Source organism: Rhamphochromis longiceps, linkage group LG23, assembly GCF_057381845.1.
Source record: "Rhamphochromis longiceps isolate RC_006_pf linkage group LG23, R_longiceps_female_GT1.1, whole genome shotgun sequence".
Lineage (NCBI taxonomy): Eukaryota > Metazoa > Chordata > Actinopteri > Cichliformes > Cichlidae > Rhamphochromis > Rhamphochromis longiceps.
In genome coordinates this window covers 48,070,744-48,093,441 of record NC_140578.1, presented here as the reverse complement: position 1 = coordinate 48,093,441, position 22,698 = coordinate 48,070,744, and the positions used below count along the sequence as shown (strand labels likewise).

Here is a 22,698-nt window from a genome sequence, read left to right as displayed (position 1 = left end):
AATGAAATCTTATGTCATATTCAGCCAGATATGATCTAAAAAAATTTGATGGAAACCACTCATTTCCATTTTAATTTCTAACCTCTAATATGGACTGGCTTTGTCGATGTTGCACCACCTATACACATACGGTTTCAACAAATGCGCTGTTATGAACAAAGAATGTAACGGTGACACACAGCGTTGCATTCTTACTGAGCTCATAATAGGCAGCTGTCACTGGGTCAGGTGGGCATCGCACTGGTCCTGGGGTTGGTTGTCACACCTGTGAGGTAGACATGTGAATGCTGGTGTCTTTTAAAAGATACATTAATGCTATCAATGATACAAAAGTCCATAAAATAGATTAGATTAGACTTTATTAATCCGGCGGGCGGAGATGGTGTAGTGCGGTGCTGCAGAGCTGCTGGAAAAGCTGCCACAGCCACATAGGTCATGAAATGCAGGATTTGTTCTCTTTGATAGACGCTACATCATTAAAGCACTTCACTGCTCATATGCACAGTTATTACTCACACTAAGTCAACTTATATCTGAATAAATGACGAGTGTTTTTACTGAAGGTGTTCGTGTTGTGATGGCCAGCTTCCTTTTTGCAGCAGTTCGTTACAAACAGTAACAGAGTGGGGGTGTCGAGCCGAAACACCGGCTGATTGGTAACCTGTCACGCATGTGGAGTGAAAGGAGGGCGGTCAACAAAGGGGCATTAGGGCAGAGTGTGTTGCACAACATCAGTCAAAGCTTCCTTTGTGCTGGTTGAATGACCAGTTGAGCAAACAGGTAACCAGCAGCACCAGCAGCCCAGTGTCACACGGTCGGGAGGAACAACTGAATGAGCTGTGGTTTGGTGGCGTTTCTCGGGATTTAGCCGTTGCTAACCCGGGTCTGTCCCGGGCCTTTGTGATTGGCTGCTCCCACAGCGCTGCAGGGAGACTTTCACACACGTGCCGCATATTCCTGATCTCCTCTGTGGATACGTGCAGCTGTCAGGTGTGCACAAAGCTTCTGTCAACAGGAATGTCAGGTAGGTGGCTTTTCCTTTAACACACACGATCTAGTCTTTATCACGTTATACTTTGTTCTACTGAGGAATCAAGTACGCGTCAGTGTGCGTGACCTTCTTTCAATTCAGTTTTATTTATACAGCGTCAAACCACAACAGCAGTCGCCTCAGGCAATGGCGTGTCCAGCGGGGTGGCCTGGGGGGGGGCACAGGCCACCCCCCAAACCAGACTGGCCACCCCAGGTGCCACCCCAAAGGCAAAATAATAAAATTCAATCAAATATCAAATGTCCGATTATGTTTTCACGGTGACGCTCAGATATCCGAGTGTAAGTGAATGCAGCATCGCTTCTGCGCTATGCGCATCACGTTAGCAAAGGTAGGAGAGCCAAGCGCGAAAGAGGCACTGCAGGAAACAATTTTTCGGTGAAAGAAAATGAGGACAGAATAAATGTCCCGGTAAGTAATATTAAGTTTGTTGAGTTTAGTAAACTTCGGTGAAATTAGAATACCAAGGAAAAAATAACACTTAAAGAATTATTGCAGCCGTGGAATATTTCTGACAGTATGCTACTGAGGGCAGCTAACATAAGAGTTATGAGTTATAAGATATAATCTACGTCGTAACATTGCTGTATGGAGCTGCAGATTTGGTTGCAGGTTAACATAGCTGGACTGGCCATCGGGCATACCGGGCATCTGCCCGGTGACTTATTTTTTATTTTTTTTGTAATGGCATGAACAATGAGAGGTGGTGGATTGGCCAGATGCTGGCAGATGTGTAAAATGTAAAAATAACTCAGTTGTTTGGTGGTGGCTATGGCGGGGCTTCCACAGAGGCCAGCAGGTGGATGAGGGAAGGGGAGGCAGGAGGAGAGCCCCGAGGCAGCCACCAGTCTGAGTGTCAGGTGAACTGAACTTCAGGTAAGAAGTTATGACCTGCAGTCTATCTGGGTCAGATATAAACCAAGTTTAGGTGGAGTTTATTTTCATGTTGCTGACTTTTTACTGTCAGTTGCAATAACTCGTACTGCGTTCTAGCCAGCTTGATGGAGTTTTTATACAGCTGGGTGGTGCTATGATGTTACTGATAGTGAACTTTATTTTATTCATAAGGTTAGTAGAGTTGCCAACGGCTCCTTAAAAAATGGAATGGTCCCTCATTCAGAGAAAATATTACGCGTTTCGTATTGAGCTGAGAAGAGACGCAGTTTGTCCCGGACTTTAGCTAGAATGGAAAAAAGACACAAAGCTGGATTTATTCTGTCTTTATGCTGCACAGCTGCCTCTTCTCTCATTCTCCCCCCTCCCTCTCCTGTTGCTACTTCAATCATGAAACTGATCAATGATCAGCTGATCGGCTTTTCTCTCTTGTTTATCGCTCACTTTGCGCCAGAAAGAGGAAACCAGCGGATGTCGTGCTAAACAACAGCAGCACGTTTAAGCTCGATCAGCTGTTGTTAGAATTTATTTAATATTAATTTCTAGTATCAGCTGATGTTTGCTGGAGCCACAGCTGTAAAGCTGCTGGTCATGATGTGGGTTTGGATATGTGGTGAGAGGGAAACATGAAGATGAAACCAGGAGATGTCCTTACTGAATCATCAGAGCTGTGATGGAGAAACAGGTTTACCTTTCAGGTGACATGGATGAGTTGAAGTTATGAACTGTTTCTGAGAGACAAATAACACCAGGATCCTTTTTTATGTAGCTGACAGCTGGTAACTGTGCAGGGGCGGTCTAGCAAAGTGTTGCCAGGGGGGCATGTAGGGCATTAACAGGGAAAGGTGGGCACAAAGAAATACTTTTCTTTCTTATTCTCATTTAAAATACCTAGTTTTTATTAAATAATTATCTAAATCTTACAACCAAAGTTTTTATCTGACGTAAAATGTATAGAAATCATACATATACCAACAAGACTGTACATCACTGTCACAACAGCATTTGTTTTCAGTCAAAGTCTTTATGGCTTTACTACCTGGTGGGTCGGTCTGTAGTAAAAATGCCCAATTTTTTTGTCCCAGTCCAGCCCTGCAGGTTAATACTGGCAGTGTCACCATGCCAGCTGAATGTATTTTATCATCAGCCAGTGTTGTTCTTTATCAATATTACCAAAGTTTACCATAAGGCAGCAGAGAAAGTATTTACTTGCTTTCAGGTTTCATTCAAATGTTAGTCTTTTCAGTTGTTTCTCCACTTTTTTCCTGTTTCAAAATCAAACACCAGTTTGTGAGAAGATTATCTTCTTTTTTTAACAGGCAGAGAAAGTTTTGCATTGGCATTGGCTAATTTGTCAATTGTTTGTTACAAATGTTCGTATTTTAATTTTCAAAAATGTTTTTGCCCAAAACATATGTGCACTATATGTCAGTAAAAATACTATGCAAATATTGTTGTCCTTGACTGCTGAGTAAACACTGACAAAGCACTGATTGTATCTCTTGTACTTTATCAACGCAGTATCTAAAAACTTTGCACCGTAGTGGTTAAAATCTCATTCTAATAAGAGTTAAAAGTGCATTTGGTTATTAGGTTTATAGGATTATTGAATTATGGTTAAGGGTTGGTAGAATTCTTTTTTTAAAACATTATCTGCCAATTAAATCTGCCACCCTTCTCCAAATCTGTGCCCCTACCTGGCCCCCCCAACAAAAATTTTCTAGACACGCCACTGGCCTCAGGGCGCTTTATATGTAAGGTAGAGCCCACAGTAATAACTCAGTTAACCCCTCCACAGGTTAACTTCTTTAACTGAGTCGTAACTCGCTCAAGCTTCCACTCAATGAAAAACGGCGCAGTGTAATTCTGACATGAAAGTCTTTGCTTGCTGTTCCCCAGCACTCTCCCACACAGTGAGCCGCGTGAAATGTGACACTCGTGCAGACAAAAGGTTAACATGCTTGTGATCTGACTGCATGCTCGGGATATTAAGCCATGCACACTCTGTGCTCTACGTGACGCGTGATTTACAACCACAATAGGAGTGTAACCATATATCCACGCATCAGAAGAACCAGCAGTGGGCTGTTATTTATTATTAAGAGTGTTCCCAGCAGAGGCCAAGTCTAAAGGTTATTAAAACATACTTACATTCACAGAACTTCAATCCTGTGTCCTGTCATTGCGATGGTGGCGATGCAGCCACTCTGTGAAACTACTGACCACTGCAGTGACTGTGGCTTTTACTGACACACACAAACAACAACAACACAAATCCCACCTAAAATACATCCCATCCTAAATGTACAACCACAGTTACCAACTTTGTGTAAATGTAAATCAAAACAGAATGCAGATATCTTTAAGCCATATTTGATCCGAGCATCTCAGCTGTTTAAACGTAGAAATCTACTGTATTTTTTTTTAAACAAAGTAGGTTGAAAACTGAAACCAGTTTGTTGTTGATGTTGTTTCTTGATGATTCAAATGTTTTTAGATGGAAGATTTCAGGCTGGTCAGCTCACAACCCAGACAAAGGCATGCCTTTCTAAAAACACAGCAGAAATAAAACGCACGTCTGGACTCTGTGTGTGACTCTAAATCAGGGGTGTCAAACTTCAACGAGCCACTTTAGTGTTCGAGTACTACAAAAACCCCAACAGACAAGAAAACAGCCACAAATATTTCCTAAAATGGTTTTTTTTATGTCAAATATTGTAAAACAAGCCTGTTTGCTCCTCCCTCTTCACTAAACGAATCCTTTCAGTGAACTACCAAACAAACACACTGGTCCTCTGTGTCTGTGCACACACACAGCAGCACTTGTGCTACACACTAGTTTGTGAACTAACACAGCCAATCCCTCAGCACGTTTGTGCTCTCTGCTCATATTGCCTTCATATTAAATCACTTATTTTAACAAAAAAAGTCACTTCAAAGGCCAAACTGCATTATAATTCTTCACTTCAAGATTTGGTCTGCAAGCAGGGGTGACGTGGGCCGCAAGTGGCCCCCGGGCCGCGAGTTTGAGACCCCTGCTCTAAAACCTGTATGTACTTTCAGCCTTGATGGTACCTTTGCAGAGCTGACCGCCCCACAGGCATTGAAGTATCAGTTGACCAAAGTGCTTAAGTAACCCTACCCTTCTTTTACTACTACGAACTCACATCAGCTTAGGTTACTTCAGTCTGTATTATGCAGCTACCCTTTCATATTTGCATTTATTCTGATATTACGCTTATATTTATCTTCCTGCCAGTAGAGCTTCCCATGTTTCAGAGGTCCTTCTGCTACCGCCCGTGTATTGCTACCCACCTTGAGAGGTCATGTGTGTGCTGAACCTACTTTACAGTACAGGCCCCTGCGCCCTGCACTACAAAGTGAATTTAGCTCATCTGTAGCAGTGACGATCCAATGATCAGGTTTGATGTGTTCCAACTACTCCAGAGACATTCTCAAATGGGGATTAAAAACTGGTAAAGAAGGTAGAAAATGTGCCAGTAAAATGCAACGCTGGTGCAAAATGCACAGATTGAATGGTGTCGTGGTGATTTTAGCGCACAGAGCGGTAAGATAAAACATTTTAGCTCCAGTTTATTATTTGATGGCTGAGTGTGCTCTCAGTGCTGCTGCAGATTTCTACACATCAGACGTGCTAAAACTTTAAAGCATAATGGAAATCACTTTAGTTTTTTGCAGATCACAGTGAAAACAATTTAAACAGTTACTCACTACAACAATATGATGCACAGCTGGTGCATTTACTGGTTCTCGTGAGGTAAGCTTGACAACAGGCACGTGTAAAACGTAGTGCAGTGTTCTGAACATGTTACGACTGGTTTTTTAAATTCTGTCAAATAACATTTTGAAAGGTACAGTTTCAGAGTCTGAACCTCAACATATTTTCCACTGAGAATGACCAAAATTAGTCTCAGTTGGTCTTACTAGAAGTGCATCTGCTTGATGTTAACCTATCATAGGCTCCTTAATAGGTCATTAAACAGTGTCTGGGGTGGAGTGCGTGGATTTGGACCAGGTCAGGCCTGGATCTGTCCATAGTGGCTTTCTGAATTGTATTCTTTATTTAAAATAGCTCCTTGTTCCACAAAGATCCTGAAATATTTTAAATACTACAAGTATTCTTTTTCTTTCTAACATGCCTTTACTGATATCGCTTGTGAAAGGGTCACTGTTACTTAACTCTCAGTATGAACAGGGTATCAGGACCTCATGTAAAAGTCAAACCATGCAGTGGTTACTTTTCCTGCTGCAACAAAGAAACGCCAAATCCAACAAAGATTAAATGACAAACACACGTCAGCCGGGTCAGTCAGCCTGATGGGGTCTTTTTGTTCTTTCTCCAGCTGCTGAGGCTTTTGTGACCCTTGCCACCACAGACTCTTACTGCATGGGAGCCGCTGTAGTGGCCAGAAGTCTGCGGCGGCATGGAACAACTCGCCACATAGTTGCCATGATCACACCAAATGTCTCTGAGCAGTCAAGGTGGGAGAATGATGAACCATGTGTCAAACGTTAAAAGAATTTAGTCTCACTCCCTCATGTGTGCTCGAAGTATGCTCAGCCATTGTTAAATATCTTTTCCAAGGGTGTTTTCATCTTTATGCAGTGGCTCCAGAAAGCTTTTGTTCCACATTTTGTCCTGTTACAGCCCTATTCCAAAATATATTAAGTCTAAAAATCTTCATATGTATATAAGTATTCACAGCCTGTGTTTAATGCAGCTTTTGCAGCAATTACAGCCTCAGTTCTTTTCGTGTATGACTCTACAAGCTTGATGCATCTAATTTTGGGCAGATTCTCTCATTCTGCTTTGTGGAACTGATCAAACAAAGGTGGGAGATGTTGGTGCACAGTCATTGTCTGAGTCCTACAGAAATGTACATTCAGGTCAGGACACAAGAGATAAAGGGAGCCATCAGGCTGAAGAAGCAGTTCTATCAGGCTTGGTTAGCCTGTGGGACTTTGGAGCCAAGACCTCCTTAAACCCACTGATACGTCTTCTGTAGAGGACGCAGAGTCTGGGGACGGGTGGATGACTCCTCCATCACTGAGGCCGAGGTCACTGAGGCAGTTAAACAACTCCACGGGGGTGGATGAGGTTCGCCCTGAGTTCCTGAAGGCTCTGGATGTTGTAGGGCTGTCTTGGTTGACACGCTCTGAAATGGTGCATGGTCAAGGGTGGTACCTCTGGACTGGCACACCTGGGTGGTGGTTCCCATTTTTAAGAAGGGGAACCGGAGGGTGTGTTCCAAATATAGGGGGATCACACTCCTCAGCCACCCTGGGAAGGTCTATGCCAGGGTGCTGGAGAGGAGAGCCCACCATCCATTAGTCCAGGGGTGGGCAACTCCAGGCTTCGAGGACCGGTGTCCTGCAGGTTTTAGATCTCACCCTGGGTCAACACAGCTGGATCACATGATTAGTTCATTACCAGGCCTCTGGAGAACTTCATGACATGTTGAGGAGGTCATTTAGCCATTTAAATCAGCTGTGATGCATCAAGGACACATCTAAAACCTGCAGGACACCGGCCCTCGAGGCCTGGAGTTGGACACGCCTGCATTAGTCAAACCTCGGTTACAGGAGGATCGTCCCAGTTGCGCAAAACTGGACCAGCTCTTTACCCTCTCAAAGATATTCAAGGGTGCATGGGAGTTTACCCAACCAGTGCACATGTTTTGTGGGCTAGGATAAGGCATTCCACCGTGGCCCTCAGTGTTCTGTGGAAGGTGTTTCGGGAGTATGGGCGTATCTTGCCCGTTGCTACGAGCCATTCGATCCTTATCCAACTGTTGTAAGAGCTTTTAAAAAAAAAATAAAAAAATTTGCATCCAGACTTTTCCATTATGGGTTATTGTGTGTGTAGAATTTGGAATTGGGACTGTAACATGAAAAATGCAGAACAAGTGAAGTGCTGTAAATACTTTTACTCTGGTCTGAACCAGGTGATGAAACTTGTAGTTGTGGTTTGGTTTCTTTTCATATAGGAAAAATTCAAAGTGAAGTAAGTGACCCACATTTGTCACTACATGAAGTAACGTTAAGTTGGCATACTGGCCAGATGTTATTGGGATGGGAGCAACAAACATAAGGTGAAATGGGAGCTGTGTGTGAAAATGTTAGGTGTCCCATTACTCTTGAACAAACAGGCTCTGAAGGTGCATCTGCTAAAAATCATATACTGACGTTTATGAATCGCCCGACAGACTCGCCCTTGAAGATGTGTTTGATGAAGTGATTGTGGTGGATGTGATGGACAGTGAAGATTACCACCACTTGTCCTTGCTGGGACGTCCTGAGCTTGGTATCACTTTCACTAAGATCCACTGCTGGACTCTGACACAGTATAGCAAATGCGTCTTTCTGGATGCCGACACTCTGGTGAGTTCACTGACACATGTCGATATGTCTGAAGCTGGTTGAGGGGAGGATCACAAACACTCGGGGTGGGAGCAGTTTCCCTTGTGTCCTTGTAGTGAAGGCACATTTGAGCCAGTCGCCTTCTCAGCACAGAGGAAATGGTGTCTCACAGATATCTTCATTTAGCATAGAAAAAGAGTTTGTTACAATAACAATAAAAACAAGAACAACCCACCTACCTACCTACCTACAATATGTTCCTACTGAATGAAACTAATACCAGCTGAGGTCCAAGGAGCTTGCAAAGAAAAGCGTCTGGACTTCTTTAAGTTGCTTGAAGACGTTTCACCTCTCATCCGAGAAGCTTCTTCAGTTCTAAGGTCAAATGGTGGAGAGTCCCAGATATAAACCTAGTGGGAGTTTCCCCCCACAGAGGGACAAAGGACCCCCTGATGATCCTCTAATCGCCTGAGCCAAGGTGTGACCTCAGGCGATTAGAGGATCATCAGGGGGTCCTTTGTCCCTCTGTGGGGGACCAAAGCGTCCAAAGTCCAGACGCTTTTCTTTGCAAGCTCCTTGGACTACGATGACCTGGATGACTGAGAACCTTCACAGACACCAGCTGAGGTGTTTCACAGCAGGCTCTGTAATGAGTAATGTTCTCATGCTTTCTGTAAAAAAGCACGTTTGAAGACTAAAACTTATTTTTTTATCCCTTATGACGCCTGTTTCTACACAAAGGTAACATGTATACCTCCAGATGTCAACTTAAGGTGGATGAAGTCCGTGTAGATGTGAGTTTAGATGACCTCTGGTCTCCTCAGGTGCTGTGTAACGTGGACGAGCTGTTTGACAGGGACGAGCTGTCAGCCGCTCCTGATCCCGGCTGGCCCGACTGTTTCAACTCAGGAGTGTTTGTCTTCAGACCGTCCCTGCACACTCACACCAGACTGCTGGATCACGCCAGTCGCCACGGCAGCTTTGATGGTAACACACGACTACACGGGCTCAGGCACAAGCAATGAGCTACAGTGCTTTGAATTCCAATGGCTCAACTAATTGGAGTCATGTGCTCATAGAAAGCAAGTCAATGATGTTTTATTCCCAACAAAAACATTCAGTCAGCTTTTGGTTTCGTTCTGATCAGGGAGAGAGCGGTGACTGGTCTGATTCAGAAATGCATTATATTATGTCAACCTAGCCTCACCAGGGGCCCGTTCTTCGTACCTCGCTAAGTAAGTTAGCTGGATTAGATTGTTGACGATTTCGCGTGATCCTGGATCAGTCGGTTCCCCGAAGCTCATCCGGGACTTGCTGTCATAGCAACAGAGCCGTAAGCGTAAACCTGCTCGGGAGCAGGTTTACTTTATGTAAACAGGATTAGATCGCGGCCACGCAGGTATGTCCGCTTCATTTATACGAAAGCAACAGCGATAAATAAATAACATCAATGTAACTGAAGATAATGCAGCACTTGATCCTTTTATTGATGTCACACAGATACATACAGGTCATTTCCTAAAAAAGGGAAATGTACTATTAACATTCTATTACATGTATGTGATTATTACAGATGTAATTCATATTTCAGAGTAGTAATTGTAAATTACTTCGTGTAATCAAGATGAGAGACCACGGCTATAAAAGCGAAGGTGGATTTGGGAAGTCTGTCGCAGCCATGTCCTGTCCGTTTACGCGAGCAACCCATTGCGGAAGGTGCAAGATTGATAAGGAGAGTCCTCAGAATTCAGCGTATATTGCGGGACAGACAGGATCCTTTAGCTCAGCGCGACAGTGTGCTCATTGAGAGATATCGATTTTCCCGTGAGGATATTATTTACTTAACCAACTTGTTGACGAGGGGGTGCAGGACCACCACCTGTCTTTTTTTGCTCTGCCCTTTTCTTGGTTGCTGTTATGAACAAACAAACAGATTATTTCAGGCTCTCTTTCCAAGAGACGAAAAGCAATATAAGTGATAAATATTACCATTCTGTAGAATATTCTTATATTTCACTTTTACTTGTTCCCATGTTCTAGTGGGTCCTGTTGTGGCTCTAATGTGAAAGAGGATATAATATAACAATATAATATAATGTAATATAATATTGGATAATATAGTGTAATATAATAAATCTACCCTACCGCCTACTGGTGTTGGCCAGAGGGGCCGATGGCGCGATATGGCAGCCTGGCTTCTGTCAGTCTGCCCCAGGGCAGCTGTGGCTACAACTGTAGCTGCCTCCACCAGTGTGTGAATGTGAGAGTGACTGAATAGTGGCATTGTAAAGCGCTTTGGGTGCCTTGAAAAGCGCTATATAAATCCAATATATTATTATTATTATTATTATTAAATTACTTACGAGTTTAATTTGTCAGCAACTTCCTGCCAGCCCTCTCTCCTTGCTTTTGCAGCCTTTGCAGTGTTCCCTTGCGTTCTGATTAAACTCTGAAACTCCTGAAATCCCTCACTCAGGAGTTCTTGCTCTGCTGCCGAAAAATACCGAGCCGAGCGCGCTCCTTCGACATTTTCGCCGACCAATCAGAGGGTTGCCGATCAATGTTTCTACTATCGATGCGTAGCCCCTTTTACGACACCCAGTGATCTCACATTACTGCGTCCAGCTGTACTAATCGTCAACAGCAGGTGTGTTCGGGGAACCGGATTAGCGAGCTCACGGTTAGCGCGATGGTTTGATCTTGGATGTGTCATTTGATCTTGGATGTAGTGAGCGACGTACGAAGAACGGGCCCCAGGACTTCAGCTATCTTAGTCAGGAACTTCATTGACATAATGCTTTCCCTAGCCCCTTACCTAACCATTAAAAATGAATGCCTAACCCTGACCCTAAACCGAACCATAACCTAATTGCAACCCTGACACTAAAACCACTGTTTGAGCCTCAAAAATGCCTTCAAACTTGTGAGGACCGGTGAGTGTGTCCTCACAAGTGACTGTCGGTCCTCACAAGTATAGTAGAATGCAGATGACGGTCCTCACAAAGATAGCTAGACAGGAACACACACACACACACACACACAGGCAGCCTCTGGTGGGTGTGGATCTCACAGTTAACCCTTTCACAATGAACTCTTGGACAGCTTTGCATCAAATGCACTGACATAACATCATGTTTTTAATGTGCAGGATCCTTTAGCACCTGCACACCTACCAAACTTTAGGAAGAATAAAATAAAAGAATATTGAGATTTTGGCCTGTTTTCAGCTCTTTATATCAGGACTTTGTTTCAAAGATTTAAAAAAAAAAAAAAATCTAATTCCTTGAATTGCTCGATGAATCGTTGCAGCCGTTGAGCTGATCTGAGGACAAATTCTTTGCTTCGATGCTTCGTTTATCAACTGCGGCCTATACTCAAAAAATGCACGGAAGGATCAATAGGATACTCGATTACTAAAATAATGGCCGCAGTCCTTGTAAATGTTGTGTTGCTTTATTGTTCAAACCTGGGTAATTGTTACACAGTCACACAAAAAAAGGGGAACAAAAGATAAAAACCATACATTGAGTTTGTTTTATTGTGGACTTTGTTCTTGTGTGCTGACAGGAGGAGACCAAGGACTGTTGAACTCTTTCTTCAGTAGCTGGTCAGTGGAAGACCTCAGTAAACACCTACCGTTTGTTTACAACCTCAGTGCCAGCTCAGTCTACAGCTACCTTCCTGCTTTCCAACAGTGAGTGTGTCTGCGCTGCCTGTGGTTCTTTTCCACTTAAAACCCACAGTTAAATATCTCCACGTGTAAAGGCTAGTTCTAGTCCTATAATGCATGTCATTGTTTTGGGCATAAATCAAATAGTTTTGTATTTATTGTCACAGGAGCATCATCTGCTGCCTGCATCACTGAGGTGAAAACATATTTGCTAGACGTGCAGTCGGCACTGAAATAAAACTTTGATAACAGATCAGTCGCTGGCATCACTCTGAGAAATCTCTTTAATCTGGACTCCAAAATCTAGTTTTCTTCAGAGGTGGACTTTCTATGCTCGTCTTGTCGCTTTAGCTGTCCTCTTCCATCTGTGCAGGATGTGTTTGCACAATGCCGTCGAAGCAGAGCCGTTAAAGTTGACTCCACACGCCCTCACTGACCGTTCACCCTTGTGCTCGGTACAGAACTGCCAAGTTTCCAGACTCCTGAATGCTCCATGATATATATGATATATACATGTCCAACTGCTGCTGTACATGATCAGTCTTAATGCTGCAGTTTTGAATGTGGCATGAAAAGCACTGTATGAAAAATGCTGGCTAGAAAGCACTTATACATAGAAACGTCCTGGTGTGAATGAGGCAGTCGGGTAAAGTAGAAAAGTGCTGTAGCAGAAGGCCACCGGTCCATAACCCTGTTGGTGTGAATGTGTCCTGGTGTTTTCGACAACGCTTTGCTTCTTTTTCATCTCTGTGTTAGTGTGACACTTTTCAGCTGGTCTATGAAGGCGACCGTTGATTGGATGCTGCAGTTATCTGGCTTGAGTGTGTTTTTAGTATAACATCTGTAGTATTGTAGTGTACCTTAATATTAGGATCAGGAGGGTTTTTAAGCCCTGCACGTTTTCTGTTGTTCATTTTTAATTTGAGCTAACTGTGCATCTCTGCATTGACTGTGAATGTAATCTTACAGTCTGAACACAACTGATAGAGTTCTTATGAAACGAGAATAAACTGACAGAAAACAAACGGTGACAGCTGATGACGCTCCAATGAACCTTCTGGAACATAAATATAGGTTTGAGGAATTGATAAATTGGGAAATACTCTGAACCGTGTGGGTTTCAGTCTCCTCTGTGTTACTGGTTTCCACAGTTGGACATGTTGGAGTTACAGTTTTGTTCTTGCAGGTTTGGCCACAATGCAAAGATCATCCACTTCCTTGGAGCAGACAAACCCTGGAACTCGCAGGGAAACAGCAGCTACTCACACAACATGGAGCAGTTTGTGTCTCTGTGGTGGAAGGAATACCTTATTCACACAGTGTCATCTGCTCCAGTTGTCCAGCCCAAGCAAGAGCAGAAGAAACCACAACAGGTAGGAATGTGCACGAGGGCGGGTAGGACAGTAAAGGTTTAATCGGGGGAAACGGAACAGGTGTGGGACTCACTGGTGGGTGGAGGTCCAAAGTCACACACCAGGAGTCAAAGGAAGGGATCTGAGTGGGACAAAGACAAAAATGACATCTGAAGCTAAAGATTGGCTTTAAACAGCAGCAGACGTTACCAGCATGAGTTACAACTGAGCTATGCAAACGTTCACATGGGATGAGCCATCAGGCTGATAGTGAAACCCCCGAGATGTCTCTGCTTTACCATCATGTGCCTGTGCAGTACAGCAGCTCACAGGTGGTGTCCTTGTTAGTAAACCAGTATCACTGTCATGATGTTGTAGTGAAGGCACCAGACTGGCTTACTCACACTTTCTGGTTTAAATCCGATGCTTTGTTGGACTCATGTAAGGATACATTGTCACCAGTTTGCTGGATTTTGTTCCATTGTGAAGAGTGTTGCTTTGCCACGTTTGGCAGATGCTCTGCACGTTTTCTCTGCAGCCGCTCCAGCACCAGTTTTCACTGCTGACTTCTCCCTCTGTAGCTGAAGATTTGTCAATCTGTCACATAAGTTGCTGCAGAGTTTGGCTGCAACATGAACGTGGCAGCTAGACGTGTCAGATGGCTGTGCAGCGCTGGTCTTGGTTGTCAGCCCAACATTTACTATCCTCCTTTTTTTTTTGTCTTTGTGCAGATCCAAGAAAGAGAAGCCAAGATGCCGTTTACAGAAAACTTGGACACCTCGAATTCACTGCTTGCACATTTTTCTCCTCCTCCTCCTCCAGAGTACCTTTATTCACAGTCTGAACCAGCTGTGGTAAGCTGAGACTGACATGCTGATCTGTATGTTAAGCTCTTGGACAGTTTCTGTGTTTTGTTGAAGCATCATTTTTTGCTTTTGTTTATTACTAAATATAATTGTCATAGCTGTGCATCTCATGAGTCAGAGTAGGGGGATTAACTACTTTAAACACAAGTCAGACTTTTCCTGTAAGTACTCATTCGATATAATCTCTTATCAGTACATTAATTAGCTTAATGAATAACCTTATTAGCTAGTTGTGTTTTTCATATATCATAGTAATGATCGTAGTAGTTGTGAGTATTTCAGCCTGACTTCATTTGACTCCAGGAAGAAAAAACACAACAAGACAGGGATACAGCCTGCTGTCTGCCACGGGCCTCCGAGCTTCTCGTTGTCTTTGGTCATTTGTTTAATTCATTACAACTTGATGCACTGTGTTTATACAAGCTTGTACGATTAGTTTGAACAACCACATTCCCTCCAGTATGATCACAGCTATGAACATGCATCAGCAGAGTTATCCCCACGATCAGGTGATGTAGAAGCTTTTACAACAGCGTACGGCACATGCAATCACGTTTGCTGTTTAGTAAAATGATTCCTGCGTCTGCAGTGTTCCCACACAGATGGCACACAGTTGGAGGAGGAGTCGAGATCGTCTGAGGAGTCAGAAGCTGAGGATCCACCTTTGGGGGCAGAAGGCTCTGAAAGCAGTGACGTTCCTGCAGACACGGCTGCTGATCCCGTATGTAGTCCTTTAAACCGTAGAAGTATGAATTTACAGCTGCCAAATTTATGTTCTGTAAAACAATTTATGTTGTAATAATCTGCAGATTTTTCTTGTCAACAGAATCGCAAATGAAACCGTAATTATGTCATTCCTTAGACTAGTTCTGACGGCCCCTCAGACGTAGTGTGGAAATATTAGCACGTTCTCCAGGCTCACAGCAACTTATAACTAAAGGTTTCAGTGAGGTGTGTCTGAGCCAGCGCTATGCAGGGCACATTCTTTCAAGGCAACACTGGTTGCTCAAAACCGCACAGAGCACATGCTGGTGGCAGTTATCATTTTGATTTGGTTTACTTACAATATTTCAGATCGATGTTTATTGTACCAGTTGAATCTGTTCAGAATGAAGTAGAGCTACTGCACTGGTTGAAACGTCCTTTGACTGTCAGTGTTCCCTTAAATGTGTGGCACAGAGTAGCAGACAGCTTGTGAAAGCTTCACTTGTGTTGCCAGAACATGATTCGTGGAGCGGTGGTTTTGTTTTTTTTAGCTACTGTGATACTCCTCCTCCTCTTCACAGACGATTCACACTGACTCTTTGTGTTTACACTGTGTTGTCTTTGTGTAAGAATTCAAATCCGGCCAGATTTCAAAACGAGACTTCTGTTAAATGCATCTATATGGAATAATTATGTGATGTTTATTTCCCACTTTGTCGTGGCAGACACCTGCAGACACTGAGCCGCTGGATCACCGCAGGCTGTGGGAGATGGGACAGGTGGACTACCTCGGCAGAGATGCCTTTCAAAACATCCAAAGGATGCTGGACCGCTTTTTGGATTAAAAAATGTCAAACTTCATCAGCCTTAGTGTTTCCATGTTCTGTAGTGTGGTTACTAAAATGCTGGGGTTTGACAGTTTGCATGCCTTAATACATAGAAGGGCACACAACTATTTATAAAAACTGAAGTTACACACAGTAACACGCTTTCTACCTGTTTACTTACTGATTTATTTATTTGAGCAGTCTGATAGACATCTACATCGTTCATAGATGGTTTTGTTTTGTTTTTAAAGTATCTCCCCTCTGCTGCTTATTACTAGATGGCCCAGTCAGGACAGAGGAGAGCTAGTACCCGTTTTAGTTTCTGTAGTTTTCTTTTCTTTTTGTTCTATTAACCTGTGCTTTCTTGGTATTGTGCTGGATTAGTCTTCATCATTCTCTGACAATGACCACAGGCCAAAACCTGTTGGTCAAGGATCAAAGCTGTTCTTTATACTCCAAGTGTTCTTTGGACCCTTGTTTTTCTCCATGCACCTTGGAAGTAGGTGACGCTGTGGCAGGAACAGCCTTTGTGCTGGAAGTGGCAAATGCAAAATTAATATTGCATGTGAGAATCATAAAAATATGATATAGATAGTTTAATTGGAAACTTTAAATTGCCCATAGGTGTGAATGTGGAAGTGAATGTGAGTACAAATGGTTGTCTCCTGTCTATATGTTGGCCCTGCGACAGACTGGCGACCTGTCCAGGGTGTACCCTGCCTCACTAAGACAGCTGGGGTGGGCTCCAAGCACCTCCCGCCATCCTGAAAGGATAAGTGAAAGCGGATGGATGGATGGATAGTTTGAAGTTGACTTTAAGTATGCACTTGGCTTTCAAACTTGGATCATTTGAACACCAAAATGCAAGATGTCATGCTACTCATATCCCACCGAGTCATGCAAACTTTGATCGATTCTTTTAAGACAGTCCTTATAAACACATAAAGATTTATGACTATCCTTATAAATAATGAAAATCCATAGAATTTACAGAAATTCTGAACAAGAGTGACTCCAAGATGAATAGGTTGTAAAACCTTAAAGGAAAAGGCCAAAAAGGCAGATGCTTGACCCCTGGAGTCTGTCTATACACATGCTTGTTTAAATATTTAAACCTTTGACACTGGAACTTGTCTGGTGATACCACTAACACTCACTGATGGCTAATAGATGTTTTTCCCATTAAAAATGGTTGCAGTCCTTGAGTTGGTTTTAAATGACTTTTGATATGAACGATTAAATAATGACCAAATTCTACATACCTCGGCACTGACACGATCTGACCAGTACAACAATGAAAAGGCCTAATGTCTCAGAGTAGTGGATGAGAGGACCTGCAGCTCAGCCATCAAGGTCTCGTTCACTCAGTGTTGACTGGAGTGGGCTCCAACCCTAACCCTGTCTCCCGATGTCTCCTCCACTCTCATGAGACTGCTGGGAGATGGAACAAGCCCTGTGGGCGCACACAAGGATGTCTTTTCCTCGATGAGCTCAGCTGCCGCTTCATGCCTGCAACAGTGATATGGACACAGCAAAGATACACCTGTGGCCAATACCTGCAGAACCATTCTTTTTTTGGAGGTTGTCTTCTTATTGTCAGTGTACAACGGTGTTATTTTTGTGCCTCTATTCTGAGCACACGTAAAGAATTTACAAATGTACAAATGTTGCATTTTGAGGAGAAAATAATTTTGAGCAAAGAAAAGTTTAATTTGAGCGAACAAAATTCATTGCTGCATGCAAGAAATGTATTTGAGTGTTTGCTATTATCCATATACACACACAATAACAGCCCCTCTCGCTCAGTTGTTGGCATTTGCTCTTGCTCAGATCTCTGCTCTGTGCGCTCACAGACATCTGCTCTGTGTGTCGTTCTCGCTCACATCATCTCTGCTCTCTGCACGCTCAACTCTTTCTGTGCACTGTTACAAATGTGCCACAAAACCAACCAATCACAGACTTGGATGCAAAACTTATGATTGGCTGTTTTGGTCTCCAATCAGCTCCCTAGCTACTGCATTCGGGAAACATGGTCCAGAATGTAACTAAATCCATTTTCGGTTAGTATTGTAGCGTCCCTCCGACAGAAGACGGAGACTATCGTTATTCCGGTTACCTGGTGTTATATTAGGAACAGTAACACCGGCTACTGTGTGCCATAGCCAACGCCAAAACAAGAGGGAAAAACGCACTCTCTTGAGTCAAACCAAACCCCCAACTTGCGCTCCTTTTCCCCTGCAAACACGCACAACAACATTCTCTAACACCCCCAAACACTCTCAGCCAACCACACACATGCTCTTCTCCAGACTCTCTGCCATTGGTAGATGATCTGATTGACAGGCCAAACGGCCTCTAGACTACTACACATTCAAGGATACTCAAGGATAGTCCCTCGCCGGGCGGATAAAGTCTCTCAGGTGGCCTGGTGGTCTATGGTGCCTCCTTGGGCGAAGGTGCCACATCTGAAGCGGCCACAGGCCCAAGGCTCACGGGGCTCACTGTAGGGGGAGTCACAATGGTGATGGAAGAGTCTGTAGGGGTGGAGTCCAGGTCTGTCCGTGCCCCGATAGGGGGCCAGTGTGTCCTGGTGCAGGGCGACCTTCCTTCCCTTGGGGGGGGGTAGTTGTACCCTGTACACCACTTCTCCCAGGTGTTCCAGAACCTTACAGGGCCCAACCCAGTTACTGTCCAGCTTGGGGCATCTGCCCTTTTTCCTCCAGGGGTTGTACACCAAGACCAGTTCCCCAATGTCAAAATGTCGGCCTCTGGAATGGATGCTGTAGTTCGTCTTCTGCCCCACCCCCGCACTTAGTTTCCTTCAAGCAAAGTCATGAGCAGACTCCATGCGATCCTGGAGCTTCCTCGCATAGTCAGAACCTGGTTGATCCTCATCAGCATCAGAGGGTCGGTCCATCATCATTTCTGCTGGAGTCCGAATCTCCCTTGCCAACATCAAGAGGGCAGGGGAGCACAAAGTCGAGCCTTGGACCACCAAATGATATGCCATGAGGACCAGGGGAACATGAGTGTCCTGGTCACGTTGATGTATAGCCATCACTAGCGGCAGTTGCTCTGCCAGTGTACGGTTAAATCTCTCAACGAGTCCCTCACTCTGTGGTTGGAAGGGTGTTGTATGGCTCTTATGGGAGCCTAGTTTCTCGCACATGGCCGCAAACGCACGGGACTCAAAGTTCCTGCCCTGCTCCGTGTGGATTACTACAGGCACCCCAAATCTGATGAACATCCCCTCCACCAGAGCATCCACAATCATCTCGACCTCTTGGTTAGGCAATCTGTGTGCCTCTGGCCACTTTGTGAAGTAGTCCATAGCTGTGAGGATATAGCAGTTTCCCCGTTCTGTGCGGGCAAAAGGAGCCAGGATGTCCATCCCCACCCTCTCCACAGGGTACCCTGCTGGAAACGGTTGGAGTTGGGCATGGGATTTGGTTGTGGGCCCCTTCCGTGCTGTACAGCTGTCGCAGCAGTGGCAAAAGTCCTCTACATCCGACCTATGTCGGGCCCAATAGAATCCCTGCTGGAGGCGACAGAGTTTTTAAGTGACACCAAAGTGGCCAGACCCTGGGGCTCCATGCATTGCGTGAAGCACCATCTCTTGCAGGGCCCGCGGGACCACCAACTGCCACCTCATCTCGCCCGTAGCTGGTTCCTTCCAGCCCCTTTGCAGCACTCCATCGTACTGCCGCAAGGCATTAAACATGGACCAGAGTCCCTTTGTGGCCTGTGACAACATGGCGATTTCCTCCTTTTGGGGTTGTCACTGTTCCTCACTTCTCTAGCTCCTTAAAAGACATGAGCCACTGCAAGGCAGCATGTTCAGTTCTGACCGTGAAGTGGAGGCCCCGAGGTAGTACTTAAAGTGGCGTGTGGCACATACCACTGCGAGAAGCTCCCGCCTTGTGACACAAAAGCGGCGGTCAGCTTTGTTGAAGGCCCTACTATGGTATTCAACCACTTTCTTCCCGCCGGGTATCATCTAGGCTGGCACTGCACCAGATCCGACACTGCTGGCATGTGTGTCAAGGACAAAGGGCAGTGTGGGGTCAGGCGGAGAGAGAACTGGGGCCCCCACTAGGGCTTCCTGCAGTGAGGTGAAAGCTCCCTGGCAGCCTGCTGTCCACTGGAATGGAACAGTGGCACAGCTATGCAGGAGAAACCCCTTACAAACCCTCTGTAGTAGGATGCCAAGCCCAGGAAGCTCTGTAACTCCTGCACAGATTTTGGGGTGGGCCAGTCCTTCACAGCTTGGATCTTATCATCCATGGTGCCGACCCCCCCAGCCCCCAGTGAGTGGCCTAGGAACGTGACCTGACATTGCATGAAGCAGCATTTCTGTGGGTTGAGTTTTAGCACTGCTGCCAATACCCTCTCCAGGACCCGTCTGAGGGCCCCAAGGGCAACGTAGAAAGAAGCACCATGTACCAAGATGTCGTCCAGGTACACCCAAGGCTGGACCGGGACAAAAAATCGGCCCGGGCATTTTGACTAGAGACCGGCCCACCAGGATAAAGATTGAAAATGTGACGTCATTCAGGGGTAAAACCGCAAAGGATTCTGGGAACTTGTGGCAAGAGGTACTAGCGCACGCAGGCTTTCAATTGAACTCAGTTACACAGCGATAAAAAGAAGCCCAAAAAATGGCACGAAGCTGTTGTATTATTAACTGCAATAGCCGGTCGCATGACAGCCACGGGAAGCCGACGGGTAAAGAGATAGTTTTTTTTTTTTTTATCGGATTACGTCGTTGAAGAGAAATTTTTTAAGCCATGTTTCCGAAGTAAGAGCCGACGGATGGTCTGGATATACCAAATATAACGTCCCAGAACACTCCAGCTCACATGTTAGTCTGCTCCAAGCATTTCCACAAAGGTCAGAGTTTTGTAGTAGTTAATACGTCATTTTCATAACATAATTGGTGATATAGGTTACAAGCAAGTCTGGCGCTGAACAGAAATTGTGGCGCTATGCTCCTTTGTTTATTGTGCATAAATAGTGAATTGTCCTGACACAATATTGTGTTTCGCTTCTGTTATTATGGTACATTGACAAAAACATATACTTTTATTCACAGGATAAAACAGTTGTTTTGTATCACTAATTGTCCAGTGCGATTACAGCATACAGTATTATTGTCACTGCTACATTTCTGTGATGCTACCAGAAATTATTTCCACTACTAATTAATTACCGTTGAGCTCAAAGGTCCTATTAATAAACGGTTAACAAATGTGTATTTATGACGACGATTTGTGAGACTGGTAAACTTATGATACGTACGATGGTCTTTCGTTCTACACGGTGCATTTCAAGGTCCTGTACCCATCCGTCAGTAAACTGTACCTGGGCTTGTTGCAGTGACCTGAAGTTACTAAACTTCATGAGTGTATGCACTCACTCCAAGAACCGTATAATTATAAATATGAGCGTGGTGAAAGTTGGGCAGCACGCTGACGTCTTTTGTCCCTCTGTGTGCTCGTAAGGGTCTGACCCTTTCACTGGTTTGATTTTTTTCCTCGTGTCTTTTCTTTGACTTTTCATCAAGTCTGTCTTTGTACGGACCGGCATTGTTCTCCTTCGTTTTGTACAGAACCTTTTTGGGGGGCAAAGAAAAAGCAAGAATTTATTGGAACCGAAGAATAAACGTTTTGCGGTGCTGCAAATGCTTGCATTTGATGCAGGTACTTGGATTGTTTTGCCACGAGTTACCGGCATGCAATGCGCGAAAGTCACGTGGTCTGTCAATCTCTATGCACTCACTCCAAGAACCGTATAATTATAAATCTGAGCGTGGTGAAAGTTGGGCAGCACGCTAACGTATTTTGTCCACTCTGTGTGCTCGTAAGGGTCTGACCCTTTCACTCCTTTGATTTTTTCCTCGTATCTTTTCTTTGTCTTTTTGTCGAGTCTGTCTTTGTACGGACCGGCATTGTTCTCCTTTTGTTTTGTACATAACTTTTTTGTGCGGCAAAGAAAAAACAAGAAGGTATTGGAACCGGAGAATGAACGTTTTGCGGTGCTGCAAATGCTTGCATTTGATGCGGTACTTGGATTGTTTTGCCACGAGTTACCGGCATGCAATGCACGAAAATCACGTGATTGCTAAACAAGGGGGAGGGTGCATCCGGCCTCCTCGGCTGTAATTGGTCCAGCCCAGAGTCGATCATGACCAATTGGCCAATCCAACACCTTTCATTATATATACCCTTCCTAAAAAAAAAAAAAAAAAAAAATCCATCGGCCCATAAAAACAAAAAATCGCCAGCGGCCCACCGGGCAAATGCCCGGTATGCCCGATGGCCAGTCCAGCTATGGGTACACCACACATTCTCCATGGGGAATTCCAGTGAGCACCTTATCCATGAGTCTCTCAAATGTGGCAGGGGCATTGCAGAGGCCGAAAGGAAGAGCTTTAAATTGCCATAAGCCTCAACTGGTAATGAATGCGGTCTTTGGTCTGGCCTCTGGTGCAAGGGGTACCTGCCACTACCCTCTACGTAGGTCTAGGGAGGATAACCATGAGAATCCTGCCACAGTGTCAAGGGTCTCATCTATATGGTAGCGGATGTGGGTCCTTCTTTGTCACCTTATTCAAAGGCCGGAAATCTACGCAGAACCGCCAGTCATCCTTCACTTTCTTTGGAACTATAACAACTGGCGAGGCCCAGGGGCTGTTGGATGGTTCAATGAGTCTAGCACATTGCATCTCCTGCAGAGCCCTGTCCACTGCAACCCGTCTGGCCAGGGGGAGGTGTCTAGGCCTCAACTGAATGGGCTGTGCATCTCCTGTATTGATGTCATGTTGAATGAGGTCAGTCCAGGCCCATATTATCCTCTGAAAAGGAGAAGCAGTCCTTGAAGTCCAGCAGCAGCTGCCAGAGCAAGCCTTGCTTGCTAGCAGTCAGTCCATCGCAGCTCCCCTCCCACACCCCCC

The 22,698-nt window shown here is 44.7% G+C and overlaps 1 protein-coding gene across 1 annotated transcript; it reads left to right on the top strand.

Annotated features, from left to right (window-relative positions):
- The first annotated feature begins 721 nt into the window (after positions 1-721).
- gyg2 (glycogenin 2) lies at positions 722-16,965 on the top strand. Its single transcript, XM_085399085.1, has 9 exons — positions 722-1,024; positions 6,310-6,448; positions 8,173-8,347; positions 9,151-9,313; positions 11,894-12,020; positions 13,183-13,369; positions 14,080-14,202; positions 14,804-14,935; positions 15,645-16,965. The coding sequence occupies exons 1-9, from the start codon at positions 1,018-1,020 to the stop codon at positions 15,762-15,764; spliced, it is 1,173 nt and encodes a 390-aa protein (XP_085255211.1). The 5' UTR covers positions 722-1,017; the 3' UTR covers positions 15,765-16,965.
- Positions 16,966-22,698: the final 5,733 nt, after the last annotated feature.

What these genes read in the sequence shown, in the direction of transcription:
- gyg2 (XM_085399085.1), top strand. An exon ending in AGCAGAAGAAACCACAACAG is followed by an intron (nt 13,370 to 14,079) that starts GTAGGAATGTGC and finishes GTCTTTGTGCAG; the next exon opens with ATCCAAGAAAGAGAAGCCAA. An exon ending in CAGACACGGCTGCTGATCCC is followed by an intron (nt 14,936 to 15,644) that starts GTATGTAGTCCT and finishes TTGTCGTGGCAG; the next exon opens with ACACCTGCAGACACTGAGCC.